The sequence below is a fragment of the Canis lupus genome, chromosome 24 (assembly GCF_011100685.1).
Source record: "Canis lupus familiaris isolate Mischka breed German Shepherd chromosome 24, alternate assembly UU_Cfam_GSD_1.0, whole genome shotgun sequence".
NCBI classification, from domain to species: Eukaryota; Metazoa; Chordata; class Mammalia; order Carnivora; family Canidae; genus Canis; species Canis lupus.
Genome location: NC_049245.1, coordinates 46,955,553 through 46,981,726, shown reverse-complemented (window position 1 = coordinate 46,981,726; position 26,174 = coordinate 46,955,553). Strand labels below are relative to the sequence as shown.

General features: G+C 58.9%; 1 protein-coding gene and 1 long non-coding RNA gene across 2 annotated transcripts in view; one reads left to right on the top strand and one right to left on the bottom strand.

Annotated features, from left to right (window-relative positions):
- Positions 1-206: 206 nt before the first annotated feature.
- Positions 207-1,417, bottom strand: LOC119865575. Its single transcript, XR_005378105.1, has 2 exons — positions 1,263-1,417; positions 207-1,087 (listed from the first exon to the last, which is right to left on the bottom strand). It is a non-coding gene; the product is annotated as an uncharacterized LOC119865575 (long non-coding RNA).
- A 731-nt stretch (positions 1,418-2,148) lies between these two features.
- Positions 2,149-26,174, top strand: part of TAF4 (TATA-box binding protein associated factor 4) — a 67,198-nt gene continuing 43,172 nt past the window's right edge. The window contains 5 exon segments of the mRNA XM_038572780.1: positions 2,149-2,521; positions 2,524-2,601; positions 2,604-2,846; positions 2,878-3,033; positions 3,130-3,612. Coding sequence (XP_038428708.1) covers positions 2,149-2,521; positions 2,524-2,601; positions 2,604-2,846; positions 2,878-3,033; positions 3,130-3,612 — 1,333 coding nt within the window.

Here is a 26,174-nt window from a genome sequence, read left to right as displayed (position 1 = left end):
GCTAGGTCCGACGTGCTGAGGAGCACTGTCAGCTTGGGTGGGGAAGTCACCTGTCAGATGGGACTCTGGCAGCCAGGCCCAGGCCACCAGCTGCCAGCTAGCTGCAGGTCTTGTTTTATTATGTAGTAGTTGAGGTGGACAACGAAAGCTTAGATAATACATTGGACACTGCCTATCTCGCACATAAACTGGAGCAACACGGAAAGTGTGGTTTTGGTTATGTTTATTTTTATATTTAAGTGAGTGATGCTTTCTCTTTTTTATTGAAAAGACCATATACTGTTTAATAAACTAAGGCCTGCATGGCTGCTGGCCTGGGGAGCTGCCTTTCCTTCCACCCATGGTTTTGCACATTTTCGGCTTGGCAGGCAGCAGGACTGCATTTTGGGTTCTGCCGTTGTCACAGCAAATGTGTTCCCATGTTTAAACCTGGTCTTTATAGTTAGACTCATTTTCATTGTCCCTTTTTCCTTTATGTGAGGTGGGAGGTCTCTTTCCAGCTGCAGAAGTCATAACTCTTTGTGGCCACAGGTAAAGCCACACAGATATTCAAGAAAATTCCCCAAGTCCTCAGGGTGAGTGAGCAAGGTGGGCAGGTCGGCAGCAGGGAGGGGGGGGGGTCCCCCCTTAGGAGGAGAGCAGGAGCCCCAGGGCTGCCCTGTTCCCTCTCAAGGTGGGCAGCTCCCCTCTTCCCCGGGGTGAGGTGGGAGGGGGTGCAGACCTCCTGCTGGACTGGACGCTGCCCCGCAGCACCCTGGGGTGAGGTCAGCACCCAGGTGGGAGCAGGCCTGGTGCAGGCAGGAGTGGAGGCGGCATGCACCCACGGGTGCGGTGAGGGGGGGGCGCCCCGAGGTGGCACCGCCGAGCTCCCTTTGGGGAGGCTTCCCCGTGCAGGGGGCGACCCGACAGTGGGGACCGACCCTGGGCCCACTTGCCACCCGCACTCCAGTCCGGGCGCTCCGAGGGTGCAGACGTCGCGGGGCCACGACCGACGTCGTCACGCGGGGGGGGGGCCGGGAGGCAGCCTGCCGATGCTTGTACGTGGTTTACTTCAAATTGTCCAATTAGTCGTCAAGGTTTACAGACTCTGATTTTACACGTAATTCCCCGTTTCTGCTCGGCTGAGCAGCAGCCCCGCCCGCGGAGAGCTCGGTGGGTCCCGGCCCCCCTCCGCCCAGCCCCCCGCCCCTCCCCCTCCCCCTCCCTGCCCCCTCCCCGCCCCGCCCCGCCCGTCCGCGCACCGCGCCCGCAGGGGACCGTACCTGACCCGTCCTGCGGCCTCTGGGTCACGCTGCCGGTCGGCGGGAGGAGAGGAAACAGGAAGAGCAGAGGCCGTCCCCGCGGGCCGCTCCGACCCGGCTGCCGCGCCGCGGGCCTGTCCGCCCCCCCGTGATTTATGGGCCCCGCGCGGGGCCGGGCCGCCCGAGGCAGGCGCCGCCGGGGACGCTCGGGCCGCAGCCGCCGCCGCCGCCGCACGCACGGGGACCCGGGGCGCGCCGGCCTCCGCCGCCGGCTCGCCCTCCCCGGCCCCGCCATGGCGGCGGCGGCGCGGAGGGGCCTCGGAGCACGGCGTCCCTCCCTCGCCCGCCCGCCCGCCCGGCGCTCCCGTCAGCTCCGGCCGCAGCCATTTTGGAGCGACCGCAGACAAAGACCGAGCCCCGGGGCCGTCCCCCAGCGGGCCCCCGCCGCGCCCCCCGCGCCCTGCCCGGCCCCGGCCGCGACCCCGGCCCGCCCGGCCGCCGCGCCCGCCGCGCCCGCCCGCCCGGGGCCCCCCGCTCGCCCCCCGCGCCCAGGCCGCCCGCCCGCGCCCCGGCCTCTGCCGCTCGCAGCCATTGGCCGCGCCTTTTAAGCGCGCGCCGCGGCCAATCGCGGGGCGCCGGGCGGCCGGGCGGGGGGCGCCGCGGCCAATGGGAGCGCGCCGGGCGGCGGGCGGGGGCGGGCGTGCCGCCGCGCCTGCGCACTGCGCCGCCGCCGCCCTCCCCCCCCAGCCGGCCGCCCCCCGCCCGCCCGGCCGCCGCCCCCGCCCCGCAGGCGCGCGCCGCCCCCCGCCCGCGCCCGCCCGCCCGCCCGCCCGCCCGCCCGCCCGCGCGGAGCCTCCTCCCCGCCCAGCGCCGGCGAGCGGCGGCGGCGGCGGGCCGAGGAGGAAAGATGGCGGCGGGCTCGGATCTGCTGGACGAGGTCTTCTTCAACAGCGAGGTGGACGAGAAAGTGGTGAGCGACCTGGTGGGCTCGCTCGAGTCGCAGCTGGCGGCCAGCGCGGCCCACCACCACCACCTGGCGCCCCGCGCGCCCGAGGCGCGGACCGCGGCCGCCGGCGCGCTCGGGAACCATGTCGGAGCCGGAGCGGCCGTGCCGGCCGAGGGCGCGCCCGCAGCGGCGCCGGAGCCGCCCCCCGCAGGTAGAGCGCGGCGCGGCCTGAGCGCGGGCGGGCGCCGGCCGGGCCCGCGTCCTCACCGCGCCGCCCCGCTTGTCCCCGCAGGGCCCGCCGCCAAGCTGAGCGCGCTCGAGGCCGGCGCGGGGGCCGGGGGCCGGGGCCGGGGCCGGGGCCTGCGCGCCCGGGGCCGCGCCCGCCGCCCAGCCCGCCGCCCAGCCCGCCGCCCGCAACGGCCCGCCCGGCGGCCCCGGAGCCGCGCAAACTTTGAATGGGAGCGCCGCGCTGGGGACCTCGCTCCGCGCCGCCGCCGCCGCACCTGCTGTCAGCCTGCTCCACAACGGGCCCGCGCCCGCGCCGCCGCCCAAGCCCAACGCCGCCGCCGCCGCCGCCACTGTCATCCAGACGCCGCCCTTCCTCGGCGCCCCCGCCGCGCCCGCGCCCCGCGCCCCCTCGCCGCCCGCGCCCCGCGCCCCCGCCGCGGCCCCCCGCGGCCCCCGCCAGCGCCGCCGCCGCCGCCGCCGCCCCGCCGCCCCCGCCGCCGCCGCCGCCCCGCCGCCGCCAGCCTGGCCCGGCCGCCCGGCCCCCCGGCCGCAGCCCCGGCCCCGGCCCGGCCCCGGCCCCGGCCCCGGCCCCGGCGGCCGCGCAGAACGGGGGCAGCGCCGCGCCCGCGCCCCGCCCTCGCCCTCGCGCCCGCCCCGGCCCCGGCCCCGCCCCCGCGCCCGCGCCCGCCCCCGCCCCGGCCCCGGCCCCGGCCCCCGCGCCCGCCCCGGCCCCCGCGCCCGCGCCCGCCCCGCCGCCCGCCGCCAACAGTCAGCCCGGGCCCGCCGCCGCCGCCGCCGCCGCCGCGCCCGCGCAGGTGGCCAAGGCCGACTCGCCCAAGACGGCGGTGCAGCCGGCGCCCGCGCCGCCGCAGGCCCTGGCGACCAGCTGCCCGGCCGGCGCGGGGGCCGGCATGATCCTCGGGCCAACTATGCAAGGGGCGCTGCCCGCCGCCGCCGGACTGCCGCCGCCGCCGCCGCCGCCGCCGGCCCCCGGCACCCCCGGCACCCCCGGCACCCCCGGCACCCCCGGCGGGCTGCCCAAGGGCTCGGCCGGCGCGGCGCCCCAGAGCCTGCCCAGGACGCCCTCGGCCACCAGCGGCGGGATCCGGGCCACGCTGACGCCCACGGTCCTCGCCCCCCGCCTGCCGCAGCCGCCCCAGAACCCGACCAACATCCAGAACTTCCAGCTGCCCCCAGGTGAGTGGCCGCGCCGGGCGGGAGGCCGGGGAGCTGTGGGGCTGGCAGGGCGCTGGGGTCACGGGGGTGCGCGGGCCTGCGGCCGACCAGCCGGGCTGCTGCCCTCGGGGACAGAGAGTGCGTGTGCGTGTGCGTGTGCGTGTGTGTGCGCGCGTGTGTCCGCGTGTGCGCGCGCCCGGGGTGCCGGGGCAGCGGGGGTCCCTGCCCTGGGGCCGCGCTTCACGTGTGCTTGTGTGCTGGCTCCTTGCATTGCAAAGTTTCTGGGCTCCCACCGCGGCCGCGTGTGCCCCTGCCCGCCCCGCCCCCTTCCCCCGCCCCTCCCCCCCCCCCCCCCGCGGCGGAGGCCGAGGGGGCGGCAGGGCGAGGGGTGATGGAGGAGCCGGTCCATGCGGCCCCTGCACTTGGTGCTTCCCCTCCTGCTTCTGGGGAGCACTTGTGTCTGGCCTGTGTCCTCACTGAACTCTGCTGCTGCTGCTCTGTTATCCTGGGCTGGGATGGAGAGTTGCCCCCCCCCCCCCCCCCCCCCCCCCCCCCCCCCCAATCCGTGAGGTCAGGCACAGTAGTGACACTCCTTCCTTGTGGCTGGGCAAGCCTGCATGGAAAGCTTCCGCTTCCCTGCTAACCCTAGGATGGCAGGGATCCCAGGTGAGCCCTGGAGGGATCCTCGGGCACACACCCTTCCTGGTCCACGTCCTTGCCTCTGCGCTGTGCTGTGCACTTCCTGTGGCCACAGTGGCCCGCAGCGTAGTGTGCTGGTTAAAGGGTGCCCGGTTGCCTCCGTTGGTACCATCCGGTGACAGCAGCGGGTCTCTCAGAGGTACAGACAACGCCTGCTGACACGGAGCTGTGGGGTCCCCACCCGTGCGTGTCCTTCGTCTCCCGCGTCGCTTGGGCCGTTGGTGAGGGTCCCTCAGGCCTGACCGCGGAAGGGCCTCCCCAGCATCCCAGGTCATGCTGCTTTGTTTGGGGATTCCCAGGCAGAGAGAAAGTTTAGCGGTGGAGGCGCCCCTGTTTCCCTTGCATCCTCTGCACCTCGCCTGCGTGGACTGCCAGTGCTGAGCTTCTGGAGAGCTCCTCCCTTGCCGTGTAGTAACATGTGCTGGTGGAGCGGCCGCCGCCGTGGCAGGAGTAGTAGAAACAGCACCTCCCCTGTCCCCGCGTGCGCTCTGGAAAGAGCCGTTGGTCACCTTGACAGAATTTCAGCATCTTAAGGAGAGGTTTCCTTGTCAGAGCCTGTGAGCACCCGACTGGGGCCAAAGCTGACGGGGGTGTTTTTATATGGGCAGGAGTAGGGAAAGCTTGCAGCCCCCACCCGCATTTTGGGGCTGGGGGGGTTTGCCTCGCTCTTAGGGAGAAAGGTGATGCTGGAGAGGGGCTGAGATGCCCCCTACGACACACTTGGTTTCCTTTTTGAAGTCGTGGTGCTGTTGATTGAAGTGTCTGTTTTGCTCCTTATGTGTATTTTGACTGTTCGGCCGCCAATAGGGCTGATCTCTAGTGACCTTTAGAGGAGGGAATTCGTGGTTGTGGTACGTCAGGTCGTGACGTCAGGACACTCCTTACCTGTCTACGGAAGCGCCTTTCAGGTGGTCCCACACGGTTCAGCACTTGCCTGACTCCGAGCAAAGGCCTTCCCCTGTGCTGTACTTTTGTTATTTAAACCTGGTGTGAGCTCCTCAGCAGTCGGTGCGGCAGGGCAGGCGCTTGGCCTGGCTCGCTGGGCCTGTAGGTGTGGCAGTTTGGGGCTGGCCGGATCCCGGGTCTGAGCCTTGGCTCCAGTGAAGCCCCCTCCTTATTTCTGCTGGGGGGGGGGGGGCACGGGGTGGAAGCCGTGGTTGGGAAGGGGCATCTCTGCCATCTTTGTCATGTTGACCCTGGACTCCCTTTTATCTTCTGTTCTAATGTCACCATTAGAGATGTCTTTGTGTGACTAGTAGACGGCCGCTTGAAAAAAGCTGTAAACTGCTGACTCTTTGCAAGAGTTGTCACGAGTGTTTGCGTTAAGCCCCCCGTATTTAAGAGCACAGAGCCGCCCGTGTTGACATTTGGGCAACAGATGTCCTCTAGAATAGGAAAGATTATATCCATGTCTCCATTGCCCCCCACCCTCTGACCCCCGCCAATTGGGAACTCTTGATTTCTCTCACATCATCTCATTTCTGTAACAGCAAAAGCAAAAAAAAAAACAAAAAACCCATGGTTAAAATTATTACCCGGGAACAAAGTTCTTTCTTTTAAATAGTATGATTCTGTAAACTGAGACGACAGATTGTGAATATTCTAGTTATATAATTGGTCAGGAAATACTGAATTCTACTAGTCGATGTCCTCTCTTCATTGCAGTCTTTCATCATACGACGTATAAAGAGGAGGTGGAAGTGACTTGTAAAAATAACTATGCTTGGCTAACAGCTCATTCTTGTTACAACTCAGAGATGCAAACACTTGGGAGGAGGGGATTAGGGGCGGGCAGGGTTTTCCAGGCTGCACACAGGTGTCAAGTGAGCTCACGGACTGCTGGCAGCTGGAGTGTGTGAAAGAGTCTTGCCCCTCAGGACCTGGCCTTCCTGCAGGCCGGGGCTCCAGGTTGGGCAGAGGAGGGACCGTGGTCTCCCCAGGGCCTGAAGCCAGCCCTGGGCCTTCATGCTCCACTCTCACTGCGCGCTGTGAGCCTCTGTGGACTTTGGTTTTACCAAAATCTGTCTTAATGTGCTCTGTCGGGACGGTTTTGTAAAGAAGTGTTTATGTTACTATAGTTAATTTGCTTGTTTGAAGGTACCAGAGTCTAAATTTTATCTGTCGTGGGAATGACAAAAATGGATAAGGGATTTTTCCTGCAAAGGCAGCTGTCCCAAGAACTCTGGAAAGCACCAGTGTCATACAGCTTGGAAGTCGTAACATCGAAGTAATATTATGATTATAGTTGAAAGAAGAAAAAAGTGATATGACACCCAAATTAGCATGTGCATAAATGGTTTTAAGAGATCTTTTCAGAGAGATGCTTCATTACAGATGCTCGTTTCTGAAGGTGATCTTTTGCCCTGGCAGATGAGCAATCTTCTGCAGCGTACATGAGTTTGTCCTCCTATCACTCTGAGGTCTGGCCACGGTGTAGGTTCTCATTCCAGGACAGAGCACCGTTCCTACCGTCGACGCTTCGGCCTGGGAACATGGGCTTGCTCCTTCTTTAAGGTGAATACTCTCGATGCTAGCTAGTATCCTTGCTTGTAAGGACGGGTGCCCGGGGCGCTGATTCCCACACGTGATGAGTGCGGGTATCTGTCGGTGGGGAAAGGAACAGCCCAGTGGTGGTGACCCTATACTGTTTGGGTCCGGTCTGGTTCCAGGAGGGCTGGCCCCAAGCCGGGCAGTAGGACGTGGGGAACCCGGCATTGAAGTTACGGGCCGGCTTTGGCAGCTGGTGCTGTGGCAGGAGGGACGTGTTTAGAAGTTTAGATTTTGTTACTCGAGGATGCTCTGGGCTTTTTTCTTTGAGCCTCAGTTGGCCTGCTAGGAAGCAGGGTTGACCATTTCATGGAGCACTGTAGAACTGACGGGGATGAACGGGACACAGTGCTATCACGGAGCGTTTATTGTGCACGTACTATCCCAGTCACATTCCATTTTTCGCTGGTTTTCAAGCGTCATGTTGCTGTAGATGCAGTGAAGTCTAAATACTGCTCGATTCTCCATCAAAACTGCACCAAACTTGGACATGTCCTGGGCCACTGGGGAGTCTGGTGCGGTGGCTGACTCTGGTTCCGTGAGTGAGAACGTTGCCAGCGCTGTCACAGGAACATCGTAGATGTGGGGGACGTGTCCCACAGCCATGGGGGCAGCGGGCGCAGCTGCCTGCAGAGGGAGTGTGCCTGGGTGTGGGCTCGCTTTGGGCCACAGGCCTTAGAGTTTGCCTTTTGATGTGCTTCGGTAAGTGACGTTTGTAAGGAAAAGAAAAAGAACTCTCTGGGAGCGGTACACGACCAGCACCGGACAGCCCTGCGCCCTGCGTAGCGCAGGACAGAGCTAGCTTCCCTGAGCGCTCACTTCTGCGCGTTGCTGGCCCGGAGGGGAGGCCGTTCCTCCTCACACCCTGTCTGGGCTTTGCCCGTGACTGTCCCCATCATCTTAAGGGTGGACAAAGCCGTCTTGGTGACTGGGGGGTGGGGTGGGGATGGTGTTTTAGGCATACGTGGGTGTCTTTTGGGGCTGGTGGTTCTTATCTTTGGGCAGTAACGGGGGAAGGGGTCCCTCCGACCCGCCTGGGGTATCTGTTCTCTCTTGCTGCTTTCCGTACTTGAGGGCAGCGTGTGCTGTGTGCTTACGGCAGAATCGCTGGAGTTTGAAAAGTCGAGGACTTTCCAGGTCCTTTATGTTTGCCACGTGAGGGGTGTGGGGTGGACGCACATTTGTCAGGAATTGGTTAGGAAAGGGGCATCTTTGCTACCTGGGCCGTGGAGGAACAGTGTGAACCGAGGGGCCGAGGGGCGCGGCCCCCAGGATTGTTCTGTTGCCCCTGGGCCGTGGTGGGCAAGTGCCCAGGCTCCCACTTGTGCTGCGGAAGTTGCCCTTACCCCTGCTCAGAGTTGCTGACTAGTGGGCACCGGGTCCCGTCCGGCAGCGGCGTTGGATCAGAACGGGACCGGCCCAGTTCGGACCCTGCCCTGGGAATGAAGTGGCTCAGCCCAGCGGGGCAGAGCAGCAGGGGCACCCGCGTCTGTTCCCGCGAAATCAAAATAGAGGCCGTTCCGGGTATGCTTCGGCCCGTTTCAGTACATAGATGTGAGCTTTCCTCATCTGAAATGATACATTTGAAGACAGCTTTTTTATAAATAGCTCGTCATGTGTGAGTTGATTAAGACATAATTAACAACTGTTTTTGAAAATCTTGAAGCAGAGATTTAAGAGGACTCTGGAGAAACTCGCCTTAGGTTTGGGGAATTTGCAAAGTTCTCAGAATCAGAAGCACTTTTACTCTTCCTCGTGTGCCGATAAGCAGGAGTCTCAGGTTTTCTTGGTTGTCCTGGGAAACAGTTACTGTTTAGGGCTCTCCTCTTAGACTTCTTAGGCTGGAGCTTGGCAGCCTTTTATTTCATCGGGCCTGTGATAGGAAAACCAGAGGAGAGAGGTGAGTTTTGCAGCGGGAGCCTCTGTCCCGGGTGCCGGGCACCGTGGGCGAGGGACAGTTGTTGCCAGCTGGGCCCGAGGTGGCTGTGGGTGGGGGCACTGTGAATCATGAACACGTGACCCCCGTGCTGTAAGGTCACGATAAACGCTGCTTAACTAAACCCTGTGCGGTAGGTGAAGTTCTGTTTCAAAATTGAGAGCTTTATGTTTTCTACGGGAGGGCCATGAACACTTTCGATGACAACTTTTTGTTTTTACATGTCCTTAAACATCTAGGCTAAGAGATTAAAAACCTTCAAAACACAGAGATGCCGACATTGACCACATTTGCCCCCCCTCCAATTTGACAAGCGTGCGGGTTCTCTCTCCTTCGTGTCTTGATTTCTTCTGTGGCCGCCTGCCTGGTGGATGGAGGCCTTCTGGGTGCAGGTGGGCGAGCCTGGCGTGGAGGGGCCGGAGGCTCAGAGCCCCTCGGCCGCTCTGCAGGCCTTCTTTCAGCCTGAAGCCGGAGTCTAATGGGACCTCTCTGCCTCTTCTCTGTGGCCCGGGGTGGGGGAGGTCGAGAGTGCTTCTTTGACCATTAATCTCATGAGGAGGGTGTGACCAGGTAATGTGGGACATCCTCAGCAATATTGGGAAGCTCCCATCCCAAGGGGCATATTTTGAATCGTTTTCCAGCTCCAGAGGTTGGGGAAATCCTAAAACAGTTCTTTATGACCGCATTGAATTGGACGTTAGATTTTAGAACCGAGGAGCAAAGCAGCTAGGAGGTTCTGTAGCTCTGCAGTGACGTGTTCAGGGCGGCTGGCGGCCTGAGCGGACGGCGAGCGGACAGAGCGGGACACTAGGAGCCAGGACAGCCGAGCCCTCCTCCTCGGTGCTGTGCGCCGCCTGCCAGGCCTGTGCCCTGTGGTCAGAGCGGCAGGTGTTGGCCTGGATGCTCCGCAGAGGGCACCGAAAGGCCTGGTGGGGTCAGCCGGTGAGACCCAGGGCTTCAGGAAGGGAGGGAGGTGCTGGGGACGTGGGGTGGCCATACCGTGTGGACGGTCTTGTGTTACCATCAGGGCTGGAAGAGGAGGGAAGGCGGCCTTTCCACTCTTAACCTTTGTGCTAAAGTGCACGGGGCCGGTGTGTGAGGAGAGCTTTCCAAGGAATTGTCACGCCTTTCACACAGGAGCTTTGTCGGGGTGGTTTTTAATATAATCCGTATCGGATTTACGTAGACAGACGCCGCGGGTTAGTGCAACAGCGGGTAACGGGCCGGGCCTTCTTGGCGTGGAGTTTGGTGGTGTGGGAGCCTGAGCAGCAGCGTCGCCCGCGCCCCCACATCGGGGAGGAGAAGGGGAGGGCGCTGTTGATTGATGTTTCAGTGGCGCTACAAAGTGTTGGAGAACTATTAGTCACTTGAAAGGGACTTCTTTTCCCACCTTTTTTCTTCTGATTTAAAATTAGTTTTATTCACTGTGGGAAGTTGGGGAAGGAAAGAGAACCACGAAGAAGGAAAGAAAGTCACTCCTGGCCCCTGCCTGTGCAGCCGGGCAGTCGGGCTCCGGGCTCGGTCTGGCGCCCGTCCTCCCAGCCTGTGTTTGGTGCAGAGGGACTTCCGACTGGTCCGCAGTCCCATCCCCGTGGTCCCGCGTGCGACCCGCCCCGGCCTGTGTGGCGAGTGCCCCGCCCCTGGTGGTCTTTGAAGCGCCCCTGTTGGGCCGCCCCCCACCACCGCAGGCCGAGGCTTCCCCGCAGGCCCCCGTGCTGGGCTGCCGGGACTCGCGGCCCCTCGTCTGTTGTAAGTGACCCTCAGGTGAGCGTCTTTGTGCAAAGCTCTGCGTGCATCTGGTGGGTTGAGCGTTTCAGGCCTTTGATACAAATTGCCTTCTTGAAGGCTCAACCATTTCCACTTTCACGTCATGGTTTTTAGAACCATGGCCAAAATAGGACTTTTTAGAAATCGATACCATTCTGAAGGATTCCTTGGAAGGTTTTATCTGCTTTTAAGGTGTATTTCTTTGACTAAATGAGGTTAAACCTTTCTCCACAGATGTTGATCAAGACTGTGGCCCATTAGTTTTAGGGTGTGCATTGACCCAGTGAGCAAGGCGGATGTGGGTGCTGGGGTCCAGCCCAGGAGTCCCGAGGCCAACAGAGCCCCTGCTCTTGGGGTGCTTGAGTTGGGTTGGGGGTGGGCGGTTGGCAATGTCACTGTGAGCACATTTTGTCATCGTGGCGAATGTGATGCAGGAATAAACAGCGCACAGAGAATGAGTGACCGAGGGTACTGCTGGTTGGGCCGGGACGCCTTTCTGAGCAGCTGGCATGGAGCTGTCACCTGGACACGAAGACGATGAGAAGAGGGTTTGTGTGCGCAGCCGGGGCCCAGGTTCCAGGCAGAGGAGACGGCAGGTCAGGTGCACAGGCCCGAGCGTGGGCCCTGGGACATGCGTGGGGCTCGGTCACAGAGCCGTTGTATCCAGGTGTGCCACGGGGTTGACTTTATCCCAGGTTTGGTGGGAAGCCGCTGGAGGGTTTTAGGCAGGGCGCCAGTAGAACCTGAATTGTGTTTTGAGATCTCTTTCGTGTCTGTGGCCCGTGGATGGCAGGGGTGGGTGGTGAGGGGCAGGGCGGGCAGCAGGGTGTGGCGGTAGGGAACTGAGAGTTCTGGGGTGACCCAGTCCGGGTACTGCAGTGAAGGAGGAGTGGGCCGGGTGACCGCGTGCCTGTCTGGAACGTGAAGTTTGTGATGCCACCTCTGAGCAAGTGTCCCAGAGGTAGCTGAGTATGAGGCGGGGGCCTGGCGGGGGGGCGGGGGAAGGCCACTGGAGGTCTGAATTTGGGAGTCACATGGCGTATGATGGAGCTTTTGGCCATGAGAGTGAGGCCCCCAAGGGAGTCTCTGCCTAGAAGAACAGCAAGGCTACCGCCTGGGCCACTCTGTCCAGGGGAGGGGGCGGGGAGGAGGGAGGTGGCTGAGAGCAGGGAGCCCGCTGCGGGGAAGGGGCGACGCTGAGCGCTACCAGCCCTCCAGGGAGGCGGACACAGGGCAGCTCTTGTTTTAAGAGCTTTTTATAAAGCAGAGCATGTGTCATTAAGGCAGCAAACATCTCCTGGCTTCTTGGCCTTTTTATGTGTGGCAACGGCTTGGGATGGGCATCCTGTCCTCTGACGCGGGGCTTGAGCTGACACCCCGGTGGCTTCGCCGAGGCGTGTGTCGCCCTGGGCTCCCTGCTGTGTGCTGATGGACAGATTCGGGCGTCGGAGGGCTCCACAGCCAGGTGGTCCCGATGACAGCGAGACCCGCAGAGGTGAGTGGCTTTTCCAAGACCCTCAGCCGTTTCACTGAGAGGGCGGGGGCCCTGAGGCGCCTTTGCTCCTTCCCGCTGCGTCTCCTGCACTGCCGCCCGCTCGAGGCAGCGCACGCACAGGGGCCAGGCTGTTTCACACGAGAGCCCAGCTCAAGATAGGCCTCTGTCTGTTGTAGTCCGTGTTGGACACTCGAGAGTTTTCTCTGCTGCTTTGGACTGATTAGATAATCAGGGTTGGTGCCACCTCGTTACGTGTCGAACAGTTGAGAAACTTTGTTCAGAATGTCTCCCAGAGCTCTAGAGTGACTCGGTCAACACAGCCCGCAGATGGGCCGCAGGAGCCCACAACTGGAGCCCACTGGGAGCCTGTGTGTCCAGGCAAGGGTCCTGGCCGCTCTGGGCCTGATGCTCAGGGGGCCAACCCTGGCTTTCATTTCATGCTGGGAGGTTTGGACACTCCTTACTGGGTGCTCTCTAGGATCGTGATCCCGGATGGTGGAGCCTGCCTCATCCCCCCCGCCCCCCCAGCGTTGGGGGTTTCACGGTCCAGACGTACTTCCGTGTGGGTCTCTGACCATGCTTGTGGACGAGGCTGGCGGGGTGACCGTGAGGGTCCTGGCAGAGTGTCCTGGAGTGGGTGGGGCTGCCGGCCTCTAGGAGATTGTTGTACCCCAAGTGGGAGGCCGCTGGCCTGGCTTTGTGAGGCCGCCAGCCTTAGGCCCGTGGAGACACGGTCATATGAGTGGCTGTGCGGTGTGTGACAGCGTGCGGGAGCCCTCTCTCTGCTTGGCGTTGGCATGCTGGACGGCAGAGGTGCCCCGTGTGTGGAAGGTGGCTTGGGGACGAGGCGTGCTATGAGCCATGGCCGTGGCTGTGAAAGGGTGCACACCGTTCGGGTCCATGAGTGGTGAGCATGCGTGTGTCCTGGTGTGGGAGGGCGCCAGAGGGTGCACTCTGACTCCCTGGGATGGTGGGATGAGCCTGGGGTTGGGACCTTGACTTTCTCTGCATATTTTATTTTTCCTAGAGAGACCCGAAACTGTTATGATAATACTTAACAACCACTTGTTTTGAGGGGTAGACGCCTGGAGTGTTCTCTCTTGTAATTGTGTGTGCTTTAGTTAGAACTTGTCAAGCAGTAGATGCCCAGTGCAGTGTCAAGGGTCTCGGTCCCTTGGATGCCCCACCTCCCCACAGTGTTGTGCTACCTGTTAGCTGCATAAGGCCCTTCGTTGGGCTGATGGTGGCCTGACCGCGGGGGGTTCACAGCCTCGCCACCTGCTCCCGGGGCACCCACTGGGTCACAGCTGCTCTTCCCATTGCAAAGGATGTTATTTTCTGGGTGCTTCTGCTCATCATTCAGGCCCAGGCTCCCACATTGCTTCGGGACGCTGGTCTTTGTGGCTCCTCAGCAGAGCAAGGTGCTTCTTCGGGACAGGTGCGTGGCCCGCTGAGGCCTGTCCCAGGAGGCCCTGGCAGTGGGGCAGGCGGTGCAGAGCCAGTCCGGGGTGGGGGCTCTCGGCCGCCTCACCCAGCTGGCGAGGCAGGAGCCCCTGCGGGCAGAGAGCCACAGCTTGTGCCGCGTTCTCTGAACTTGTGCGTCAGTGTGGCACTCGCGTGGCAGGGATGCCCGTGGCGTGAGTCAGGGCGTCGTCTGGAGGTGTTTGTGGTCTGTCCGCCTGGTAGACACGCCATGAGTTTGAAAGGCCATTAATTGAGATGGAAGACTAGTGGGGAACAGGGTATGTTTTTGGATCTTAGTTGCGTAGAACTGGGTTGGTCACAGTCTTTGGTCCCTGCAGGGGCTGTTTCATGTGGTCATTTAAATAGCTTACGAGCACCTGCAGGCACCACCTGCAGAAGGGCTGGGCCCTGCCAGCATCCCACACGACCGTCCAGCCCCCACCTCCCCTAGCCTGTGGCCACTGTCGTCCTGACCCCATGGTTTTTTTGTTTCCAACTTGCTCATGGCCTCTTCTTAAGCGTCGTTCAATAGGTGTTTTATCTGAGTTTTAAGTTTGTAGGAAGGGTGCCGGGCTGTGGGGTCTTTGCTTTAAGCGATTCTTCCATCCTGTGCTGTGTGGTATTTTGCTCCACGGAGACACCAGGGCTTCTTCATCCCCTCTTGTGTTGTTTGCCAGTAGGGCCCTCACGCTGTGCCCAGGGCTCCTGCCTTGGGAGGAGTGGTCAGCTCACGAGATGCTGGCAGGCTGTTGTCGACAGGGCCACACGCGGGAGAGGTTCTGAGAACGGTCTGGGTCTGTTTATGAAGACTCAGGTTCTTGGTTCTAGATGTGTAGTGTGGGCTGTCCAACCATTCAAGGGGGGCGGCTGGGGGGAATTGAGATGTGAGTCTGAAATTCAGAAGTGGGTTCAGGGTTGGGAGTTGGGGGGGATGGTCCCTAAAAGACATGATATTTTAGGAGCACCCGGCTGGCTCAACTGTAAGGAGCATGGGACCCTTGATCTCCAGGTAGTGGGTTAATGCCCCACACTGGGTGTAGAGCTTACTTTAAAAAGTTGTGGGGGAAGGGGATGGCCGTGGGCCTGGGCGACACAGTCAGTTGAGCATCCGATTCTTGGTTTCGGCTCAGGTCATGATCTCAGGGTTGTGAGATTGAGCTCTGCATCAGGCTCCCCATTCTGCACAAAGTCGGCTTCACATTCTCTCTCCCTCTGTCCTCCCCACACCCTGGCCGCGTGCGTGTGCACTCCCTTGCATGTGTTTTCCCTCTTTTCAAGACAAATAAGTAAATAAATAAATCTTAAAAAAAAAAAAAAAAGAAAAAGAGACTGATGTTATTTTAAACCATGAGGGCAGTGTGCTCACCAAGTTTGGAGGAGGTGCAGTATAGCCAGGGAGAGAAGAACACAGGCCAGAGACCTGTTCTGGGACATTCTGACACCTAGAGGTGGAACAGAGGAGGAGCTAGCAAAGGATGCTGGGGAGGAGAACAGGTGAGGCAAGGGGGAGCCTCCAGGGGAACCCCCAGGAGAGCCCACAGGAGAGCCCCTGGGGGGCCCCCAGGGTTGTCAGGTCATGGGGCCAGGCGTGTATCAAGAAGGTGTCTTCACCTGTTATGTGTTGGTGGCCAGTTAGGGAGATGAGGAAGGAGCTGCTTTGGGTATGGCCCCCAGTGGCTCCCAGAGGCTGGAACAGGCCAGTCCTCAGTGGAAGGTGGGGAAGTGATCTTGGGGTGTTCAGATACCGTTTAGAGACACTCGTTTCAGAGGGGGTATGGGGCCATGTGAATGGAATGTAAGGACCGTTTCTTTTGTTGTTTCTGGACTTTTTTTTCTGAAGATTGGAGATTTTAGACCCATGTTCTCCAGGAGGAATGTGACACAGGCCATGTATAGATTTTAAAGTTTCTGGTAGCATGTTTAAAAGGACCAGAAACCAGAAAAACATTAAAAAGAAAATAAAAGGACAAGAAATGTGAAAGTTCAACAAGATGAAGTCGGTGATGAGAATGTATCTTATTTAACCCCTTGTGTCTAGGTGTTGCCAGGTTGACGTGCCGTTCCTTATGCATGTCGTCCTGAGCCATGAGCACCCTGTTTCCTATGGCTGCACCTGCAAACAGCTCACTCAGGTGCTTGGTGGCTGCCCGTGGCTCGTGGTTACTCCAGATGTATTTACAGACGAGTCAGCAATTGCTCCAGAGGCTGAGAGAGGGAGAAAGTGGGGGGCCAGGGCCCAGGGCCACAGGACAGGGCAGCCGGCAGGCTGCAGACAGGGAGGCTGGTCCCAGCTGCTGTGAGTTGCAGGGTGTCTGGTTAGGCCTCGGAGAAGGTGGCAGAGAGGGCAGGAGCTGGGGTGGAGGGACCCTGAGTCCTGAGAGGGCTGTGTCACCGAGTTCCTGCGACCAGCCTCTTGGGTGAGGGAGGGTAAGGGGCTGAAGTGGCCAGCCCCACCTCCCCGGGGGGTGAGAGAAAGAGCTTACCCTGCTGGGGGCAGGGAGGGGACATGAGAGGCGGTGGTCCTTCCTTGGGACCAGCAGGGAGGCAGGCGGCTGTCCCCAGGCTTTATGTGGGGCGGCGGGCACTGTGGCCTGACTGCCACGAAGCACTATGTCATCACGAGAAATCAGTGTCCTCCATCAAACCAGAAGTAGGGTTCCCTTGGAAGAGGTGCACCCTGTCCGGAGAGCTGGTCGCTGTGCAGAGGTGGTTTGCAGGGTGCAGTCGGCCTGCGAGGCTGGAGGGTTAGGTGTAGACTGTTATCTGGGATGAAGGTCACTGCTCCGCGTGGGGGTGGGGGCGGGCTGGGATAGCGGAGCCGTACGGCCCTGTAAGCGGCTGGTTCTGGCAATGTGGGGGCTGGGGGCACAGCTCTCCCAGCCCCTGGGCCAGCCCCAGCTTCGTCCTTGGTGCTGCTGTCTGCCCGAGTGCCCTCGAGTCACGCCTGGAGGACCGCGGGTGGCGAACTCGTGGCCCCCGGCCCGGAGCCCGATGCGCGCGTGGCCTGGCCGGGAGTGGCCGGAGAGCAGGCCCTGCGGAGGCGCTGCCCGCCGCAATGTTGCGGTGCCTCCAGGTGGAGGGCAGTGTGCTCCCTTCTAAAATAATTACCTGCCTGTTCTCTTTCTGAAATTCCTTTTGATTTGTCGGGAACATTTTCTTGTGTCTGGGTGGCTTGTTGGCATGTGTCCTCCCCTGTCTCGGGCGCCCTACCGTTTGTGCTCTTCCCGGGTGGCTTCTTGAGAGGGGAGCTCCACTGACGCCTCGCGCCCAGGACGGTGCTGGGCATGCAGTAGGTGCAGAGGTCTCTGTCTTGTTGAGCCTTTTATGGAGTGTCTGCTGGTCCTGGCCGGTGGGAGCGTGGCACAGAGGAGGGAGGGAGAGCCGTCGTGCCCCCTTGGCACCCCTCGTCTCGTGGTGGTCAGGTGGGACTAGACGGGGACTTCTTGATGCCAGAATGTCCTCTCTTTTTTAGGAAAGGATCTTGTGGCTATTAGTTCTGCCTAGAGCTTGGATATCCTGCCCTGACCTTTGGGGGTCCCTTCCTTCACTCTTGGCTTAGTGGGCTCTTGGTGGGGGAAGAGGTGTGGGCAATAGATAATTCTGCTGGCTAGCCAGCTATCCGTGGGCTGCTACTTTTTGGGGGGATTTGATTTATTTATTGGACAGTGCCCGAGCAGGGGGAGTGGCTGGCAGAGAGAGGTAGAAGCAGGCTCCCCGCTGAGCACGGACACCCCCCCCCCCCCCCCCCCCCCCCGCAATGGGCTCAATCCCAAGACCCCAGGATCATGACCTGAGCTGAACCAACTGAGCCACCCAGGTGCCCCCACAGGCTACTTTTTGAGGGGGTTTGGGGTACTTCCCTGGAGTCTCCAGGTACCACTAAAAGGGATCATGTGTTTTTGTGTTGTAAAGAACTTAATTTTTTAGAGTAAAGGTCGCAGCAAAATTAAGAGGAAAATAGAGATTTCTCAATATGTGACCGGCCCCCACACATGTGCAACCTCCCCACTGTCCATCTCCCAGCAGAGGGTACATGTGTTAGGATCCGTGAACCAGCACTTGACATCTGATCATCACCCAGGGTCCTTGCATTAGGTTCATCTCTGCGTGTAGGTTCTATGGGTTTGGACAAATACATAAAGACATCTATCTGTTACCGGTATTGTACCGAGTATTCTCATTGCCCTTAAAACCTTTTGTGGTCCTCTTGTTCACCCCCCACCTCCTGACCCCGACCCCTGCTGCCGTTGTTCCTTCTCCAGAGTGTCATATAGTTGGCATACACAGTGTGTGGCCTTTCACGTTGGCTTCTTTCACCTGGTGATGTACATTTGTGGCTCTGCCCTGCCATTTCACTGTTGAGAGGTTATTCCTTTTTATCACTGATTAACGTTCCGTTTTCTGGGTCTGCCACAGTGTGTTATTTTTTTTTTAAGATTTTATTTATTTATTCATGAGAGACACACACACACAGAGATAGAGAGAGAGAGAGAGAGGGGCAGAGACACAGGCAGAGGGAGAAGCAGGCTCCTCGAAGGGAGCCTGATGTGGGACTTGATCCCGGGACCCCAGGATCACACCCTGAGCCGAAGGCAAATGCTCAACCACCGAGCCACCCAGGGATCCCCTTCCTCAGTGCATCATCCATCATTTACTGAAGAGCATCTTGGTTGCTTACAAGTTTTGGCAATTATGAATAAAGCTGCTGTAAGCATCTGTGTGCAACTCTTTGTGTGGACATAAGTTTTCACGAGAAATAGATTGGGTAAATACCAAGAAACAATTTCTGGATCATAGGATAAGAATATGTTTAGTTTTGCAACAAAACACCAAACTACCTTCCAAAGAGGCTGTGCCATCTTGCATTCCCACCAGCACCCCATGAAAGTGCCTGCTGGCCCACATCTCAGCCAGCGCTTGGCGTCGTGGGCGTGGTGGGCTTGGGCCCTTCTGATGGGCGTGCGGGCGTCTCGCTCGTTGTCGTCGGCATTTCCTGGTGACACAGGCCGAGGGGCGTGAGTTCAGGGGCTCGCCTGCGGGTCCTCTGTGGTGAGGGGCCGGTCAGGGCTTTGGCCCTTTTTTTAATCGGGTTGTTTGTGTTTTTGTTGCTGCGTGTTAGGAGTTCTTCTGTATTTTGGACGACGGCCCTTTCTCAGCTGTTTCTCTGGCCAGTGTTTCCTCCCGGTCTGTGGCTTGTGTTCTCACTCTCGTGGTGTTGTCTTTCGGGGAGCAGACGTTTTTAATTCTCACGCGCACCAGCCTGTCGGCTCTCTCTTTCACGGACCCTGACTTGGTGTTGTGTCTAAAAGGTCATTGCCATCCCTGAGGTCACCTGGGTTGCTTCCTGGGTTATCCCCGAGGAGTTGATAGTTTACACGGTACATTTAAGTCTGTGACCCACTTGGAGTGATTTTCCCTGAAGGGTGTAGGTCTGTGTGTAGATTTGTTTTTCCGCAGGTGGACGTCCGTGGGGGCTCAGCACCGACTGTGGAAGAGCCGGTCTCTGCTCCGTCGTGTTGCCTTCATTCCTTTGTCAAACATCAGTTGACTGTATTCGTGGGGCCTGTTTCAGGGCTCTGCTCTTTTTTCTTTTTTTTTTTTTTTTTTTTTTAAGATTTTATGTATTTGATAGAGCACGAGCAAGGGGAGGGGCAGAGGGAGAGGGAGAAGCAGACTCACTGCTGGGCAGGGAGCCCGACGTGGGACTCGATCCCAGGACCCTGAGATCCTGACCTGAGCTGAAGGCAGACGCTCAGGGACTGAGCCGCGCAGGCGCCCCCTCCATGTGAGCTTTAGAATTTCTTTGTCAGTATCCCTAAAGTAACTTGCTGGGAGTTTGGCTGGGATGAAAATGAATCCATAGATCAAGTTGGGAAGAACTGTCATCCTGACAGTATCGAGTCCTATTCATGACCATTTATTTAGTTTTTTTTTTTTAAGATTTATTTATTTATTCATGAGAGACACAGAGAGAGAGAAAGAGAGAGGCAGAGACATAGGCGGAGAGAGAAGCAGGCTTCATGCAGGGAGCCCAATGTGGGACTCGATCCCGGGACCCCAGGATCGTGCCCTGGGCCTAAGGCAGGCGCCAAACCGCCGAGCCACCCAGAGATCCCTATTTATTTAGTTCTGTGATTCAATTCATCAGAGATTTTAGTTGACTTTACGGAGATCTTAATACGTATTTTGTTAGGTTTATATCTAAGTATTTTGTGTTTTTTGGGTGTTAGTTTGACAACGTGTTTTTTTGTTTGTTTTTAAAGATTTTTTTAATTTATTCATGAGAGACACAGAGAGAGAGGTAGAGACACAGGCAGAGGGAGAAGCAGGCTCCATGCAGGGAGCCTGATGCGGGACTCGATCCCGGGTCTCCAGGATCAGACCCCGTGCTGCAGGCGGCGCTAAACCGCTGAGCCACCCGGGCTGCCCGACAACGTGTTTTAATTTCAGATTCTATTCTATTCGTTGTTGGCGTAGGAGAATGATTGGCCTTTGTAAACTAACTTTGTATCCTGCAACTTCATTATAACCGTTGTTTAGTTGCAGGGATTTCTTTTGTCATTTTTTTCGGGTTTTCTACCTGGACAGTCTTGTGATTTATGAACAAATGCAGTGTTTTGCTTTTTCCTTTCCGGTCTATACATCTTTTACTTTGTCCTCTGTGTGGCATCAGCTAGAACTCCCAGTGCCATGTGGAGGATTGGCAGCTAAAGAAACCTCCTTGCCGTGTTTTTCATCTTAGTAGGAAAGCTTTGAGTTTCTTACCGGTAAGTAGGATATGAGCTGTAGGTTTTTTGTGGATCATCTTTATCCATAGGATGAGGGAGTTGCCCTTTTTTCTTGGCTTACTGAGAGTTTTTATCATGAATGGGGGTATTTTGAAAGTGCCATCAGTGAGCAGGGAGGTCAAAGGAGCGAGCCATGCAGGGAAAGCCTCAGGAGACTCCTGCCATATCCAGGTCTCAGGAAATGTGACTTGGTCCAGTCAGGCGGAAATGAGGGGGGAGTAAGAAATATCACCTGTATGAGGGCAGGTGACGGACCAGGGGACAGATGGTAGGAGGAGGTAGAGGATAAGATGGAACCTGAAAGGGTGCCTGGGGGTGGGACAGTGAGCCAAGTCTCCTGCTCTCCTGGCTGCCCTCTTGCAGACAGGTAGCCGAGGTTCAGGTTGGTGAGGCACGTTACCTAGGGCCACTCGGAGACCCTGGGCCCACTTGCCCCTCCCTGGCCTGGAGACCAGTCAGGATGATGGCCCAGTGGGGGCATGTGTCAGCACTGCTGTGCCTGGAGATGGGGCCTGGGGGGTGGCACAGGTGAGGCAGGTGGGGGGTCAGAGGCCCAGGGGAGTGGGTGGGGCTTCTGTGAGGGCCAAAAAGCTGGCTGCCTGGGAAGGGGAGGGCCGGAGGGGGATGAGCCCTGGGAGGGAGGGGAGGTCCACTCTGACTCTACAGGGGCTTCTGCGTGTAGCTGTCCTCCTGAGCCAAGGTTGGTCAGGGCCCCCGGTGGTGACAGCCGCCAGCGGGACTCCTGTGAGAGCCGGGGTCCGCTGCTGACTAGCTGTTCAGGTCCCCTCAACCCTTGAGTGTTAGCTCTCGGAGTCATAACATGGTCAGTTGGCAGTGCCCCTCGGGAGGATGGGGAGGTGTGCTCCAGAGGAGCGAAGTGCACTCTTCTCAGCCCCTGAGCATGCAGTCAGTGTTTTTAGAAAAGCATTTTTGATACACCAGGCTCCCCAAAGGCAAGTGCCGTCTTTGGTCTGGGGTTCAGATGCACAGGCACCAGTGTGCTCCAGTACCTGGGAGGAGTTGGCCACGGTCCTCCCAGAGGGGACTGGCTCAGCCAGTACCTCCAGGGGCTTTAGGGGACTTTCAGGGGTGATTTTTGGTACTTGTGTTGGAAAGTGACCCTCTCCAACAAGGGGACATCTCAGTGTGGGATAGAGTGGGCATGGTGGCAAAACACGGTTGTGGTGACAAGGGACGTGCACGTCGGGGTGGCTGGGTTGGTGAGGGATGAGTCTTGGCAGAAGGATAGAGGTAGGAAGAGAAAGGGCCTGGGGGCAGTCCTAGATGTAGGGGATCTGAGGGAACAGGGTCAGGGTGATGCTTGTGAATCCGGCAGCTCCCATGTTTGCGTGTCCAGGTGAGGACTGACCAGAGACCTCTGGCTCCCCTGACTGTGTCACTTTCCATATGATTGAAAGGTAATAGCATAGGTTCGTCGTCTGTTGTGCTCTTACCATGGGAATCAGGGCTCGCTTTTCTCATGGCAAAGCCTGACTTAGGGTTGGGCAGCACGAGTGCTCTGCTAAGTGTTAAAGCGTCCTGGGCAGGTGTCCCTTCCATAAGATTTACCACCCCTGCTTCTAAGTCAGTTTTGTCAGAATGAGACTGTGCCCCTCGCGTTCTCTCTGGGTCTGGTTTTCAAACAGAGTCCAACAGAGACATTGTCCTGCATTGCTTTGGTTAGTTTGCAGTTGCCCTCTTCTGGGTAGGGTTTCTGTGTCAGGGGGAGGAGACTAAGGCAAGCACAGTGCGTCTCTGCTGCGTGTGTCCTAGACCTGCAGGTGGGAGCACATCGTCCCCGGCTCTCCATGCCTGCTCCATCAGACCGTGGCTTGGCGCCCTGGAGAAGAAGGATGTCAGCAGAAGTAGAGCATGGGCTCTGGGGTCATCTGCTGTGGGACGCCAGACACTGGCCGCAGAGTCCCTAGAAGTGGCAGCGTGTCCCACCTGCACGACGTCGCAGGTTAGTACAAGATTCCCTAGGATGCAGAGCACCTGAACCGCAGCGGAAAAGATCAGGACACTGAACTTAAGAATGCGAAGAAAACTTTTGCTAGTTGACAGATGTTAAGAAACTAGAAGGCAGGTTTGGGGTGGGGCGATGTATCTGAGAACTTGTGTCGAGAGCAGAGGACAGCAGAGGACACAGCTCTGTCTGTTAAGATGGGCGGAAGGTTGGAATAGACACAGAAGAGGGGTCACATGGCCCTTAGTGAAAAGATGCTGACATCCTTGGTTATCAGAGAAGTGCAAATGACAGCCCCGGTGGGATACTCCATCGCTTCCATGCCCACGGTCGTGGCCAGAGCCAGGAGGACTGGCCGCACCTCCTGCTGGTGGATATGGGGGTCATGGAGCCCGCTGGCCGGAGGGGGCGAGCGCCCGGCAGGAGGAGGGAGCATGGCGGTGTCCCGCAGTCCTGCTCCAAGAGAAATGCGACGTCCATCCCCACGGAACTCGTTGCGGGCACTTGTAGCAGCCTAGTTTACAGAGTCCAAATTGGAAATCACCATAATATCTGTCACGTGTGTGGCATGTGGTCTGTCCGGGCTCGGTGATGCAAGGACCAGAGGCCTGGCACCTACAGCCGTGTCTGTCAGGTGCAAGAAGCCAGGCACGGGAGCGCCTGGTGCACGACTCCCTTCCTGTGACCCCAGGAGGAGCTCAGGGTAACCACGTGGTCGCCTGCCCCAGGCGAGGTGCCAGTGGGCTTTGTAAATTGATGGAAATGTTTCGAGTCTTAGTTGCGGTAGAGACTAACACACAACTGTGCCTATTTGCTCAGACTCTGATTGTGTGCTTAAAATGGGTGGACTTCATTCCTTGTAAACTAGATTTCAGGAAAAAGTTCGGTGCCTCTTTTCCTGCCTGCCATGGTGCTGCCCACCGTTTCAGGAGATGAAGGGTTGTGAGCTGTGGTGGGAGTTGTCATTCATGTCTCTGAGAGCGGGGTGCAGGGGAGCAAAAGCTGGGATAGGCGTTCGGGGGTGTATTTGAAACGGCTTCACTGATGGCTGGTTAGGTCTGCTACTGGAGTCTCACTTTTCTTACGACAGTAGAGCACTTGGAGGCGTCCGTGTGAGGCGAGGAGAGGTTGTTGGCTGTGCCTGGAGAAGGGCCACTGCCCCACCCAGGGACCACCCGAGGCCCGCCCTTCTGGGTTCTGTTCCGATGGAGGCATCCGTCTCGTCTTCAGTGGAGAGCGTGGAGTGTCCTTTGGGCTGGCCGTGCGCTTGACCCCGTGGATGTGTCTCAGCTTCCTTCAGGCCTGCCTGCTTCATAGTAGCCCTTAGGGGGTACAGTCTCCCCCATCTGGGGGCATCATCCCAGGCGTCGTGGACGCCCGAAGCCGGGGGCAGTGCCACACCCTGCACGTCCCGGGTGCTCTCTCACACACACACACACACACACACACACACACACACACACACCTGCACCGGGCACAGCCAGGGAGCATCAGGAACTCCCGATGACCCAGGATGGCTGTCACAACGCGCAGCCATACAAGTTGTGTGAACGTGGCCTCTCACTCTGAAAACACCTCCTGTCCTGTGCTCACCCTCCTGTGATGAGGGGACGATGGGATGTAGTGATGTGAGGACGCGGGTGGGTGATGCAGTGCGAGGGTGACCTGACCTTCTGACCGTGCGCCGGGGGAGGCTCCTCGGCTTCTCGCATGGGGGACCCCGTCCCTGGGACCTCGGGGGAGAGGGCACGGCTGTGATACGTGCTCATCATAGAAGATTTTTTTTTACTTATGATAGTCACACACAGAGAGAGAGAGAGAGAGAAAGGCAGAGACATAGGCAGAGGGAGAAGCAGGCTCCATGCACTGGGAGCCCGACGTGGGATTTGATCCCAGGTCTCCAGGATCGCGCCCTGGGCCAAAGGCAGGCGCTAAACCGCTGCGCCACCCAGGGATCCCCTAGAAGATTTGACGGAGATAATAGAGTCCAGCAAAGACACGACAGTTACGCAGGAGGAGCGCATGTTCGGGCCCAGCCAGCCGAGCCAGGGAGCTCGGGCTGCAGGAGGGGGCGGCGGGGCGCTCCTTCCCTGCGGAGGTGAGAGGGATCCCGGCCTGGCTGCCCCGGCCTGCTGTGCTGTCAGCGGGGTGACTCAGCCTCCTGGCGCTCTGCCAGCCGAGTCCATGGGATCTGAGGGTTGAGGAGGCTCGCCTTTAAATAGAGCTCAGCACACGTGAAAGTTTTCGGGGGGGGGGGTGTGCATAAAGCACAGACCACAAGAGGCACCCGTTTGGAGCGTGCAGAGTAAGCTGTGAGAAGTGTGTGCACCTGTCTGCCCAGCATCACGCCCCAGCTGCAGATGTTCCATTCACCCCGAGAGCCTCCCGTGCCCCCTTGTTGACAGGACACCTGGGCCAGGCAGACAGTGCGCTCTGGGTCTGCCGTTTGGTTGCCCTCCTAAAGCTTCACAGAAATGGTATTGCACGTGGCGATCATGGCTGGCTTCTCCACACGGTGTGGAGTTCACCCCCGTTGTCGCACCCCCGTGTCAGTAAGTCCGCGCCCAGGGCGCCCACAGTTGGGTTTCCCAGTGGGGGCGGTAGGAGCGAAGCCTTGTCCTGAGCATTAGTGGGCCAGGCTGCGTGTGGACGTCCGTGTGCATGTTCTTTTCTCATGGGTGTTAGGATGGAACTGCTGAGTCACGGGGCAAGTGGTGCTCAGGCTCCTCAGAAGCCACCACACTTTTCCTAAGTGGTCGTTGGGAATGTCCTCGTCGTCTGTGGGGCACAGGGTCAGCTTCGTGCAGCCTGACTGCTGGTGGGTGTGCAGTGGCACCCCACGGCTTTACCTTCACCGTCCCCTTTCGGGGGTGTAGTCTGCGTGCCGCAACATTGACGCTGGTGAGTGTATAGTTCGTGAGTTTTAACGAACACGTACGTTGTGTGACTGTCACTGCACTCGGGGTGTAGACCCCTCCCCGAGCTCCTTGGCAGCCACCCATCCGCCCCATCACCCAGTGACCGGGATCTTGCCTCTAGAGCTGTGTAGACGTGAACGTGCACAGCGGTGCTCTTGTGAGCCTGGCGTCCTTCACACAGCAACATGCCGCTGAGTCGTCGTGGTGGCGTGCCGTGCGTGCCGTCGGCTGGCTCTATGCTGGCCGTGCTCTGAGTGTTCTCTTACCAGTCTGAGAGTTAATCTCTATTGTGGTTACGATTCCTTAGAGGCTGTGTGTGTGTGTGTGTGTGTGTGTGTGTGTGGCCATGGCCAGCCTGTCTCTGGCTTCGTCTGCGGAGCGGGGTTCTCCTTTCTCATGTAGGTGCACTGATCTGTCTTTATGGCAAACGCCTTTTTGGGTCATGATTAATATGCTCTTTCTAACCCCAAGCTCATAGGGATAGTATCCTGTATTTTCTTCTGACATCTTAGTGTGCTTCCACTCTGGTGTCTTCCGTCCCCTGGAATCAGGCTGTGTCAGGTGCAGGGGAGCTCGGGCCACTTGCTGCCCCTTCTCCGGCAGATGGTCACCCAGCACTCTTTCTTTGAATGGGCCGTCCTCATCTCACTGACCTGTGCATCCCCTCTGCAACATTTCAAGTTTTATATGACATAGGGGTCTGTTTCTGGGCTCTCAGTGGCTTGTCTTTGTGCTTTTCCGCTGGTGCCACCGTGTCCATAGTGTGGCGTTGTGTTAACTCTAGGGCAAGACCCTACTTGCTTCTTCCTGAGAATTGTCTGTGTTCATCTTGGCATTTTTGTCTTGCTTATGCATTTGTCAGTCAATTGTTTGAGGCCCGTGAGGGTTCCTGTAGTTGCTTTGATTGGGATTGTACTGATCTGTGGGTCAGCTTGGGGAGGAGCGACATCTGTGGTATAGTGTCTGCGTATTTGCGAGTATGGTTAATCACTCGGTGTGGATC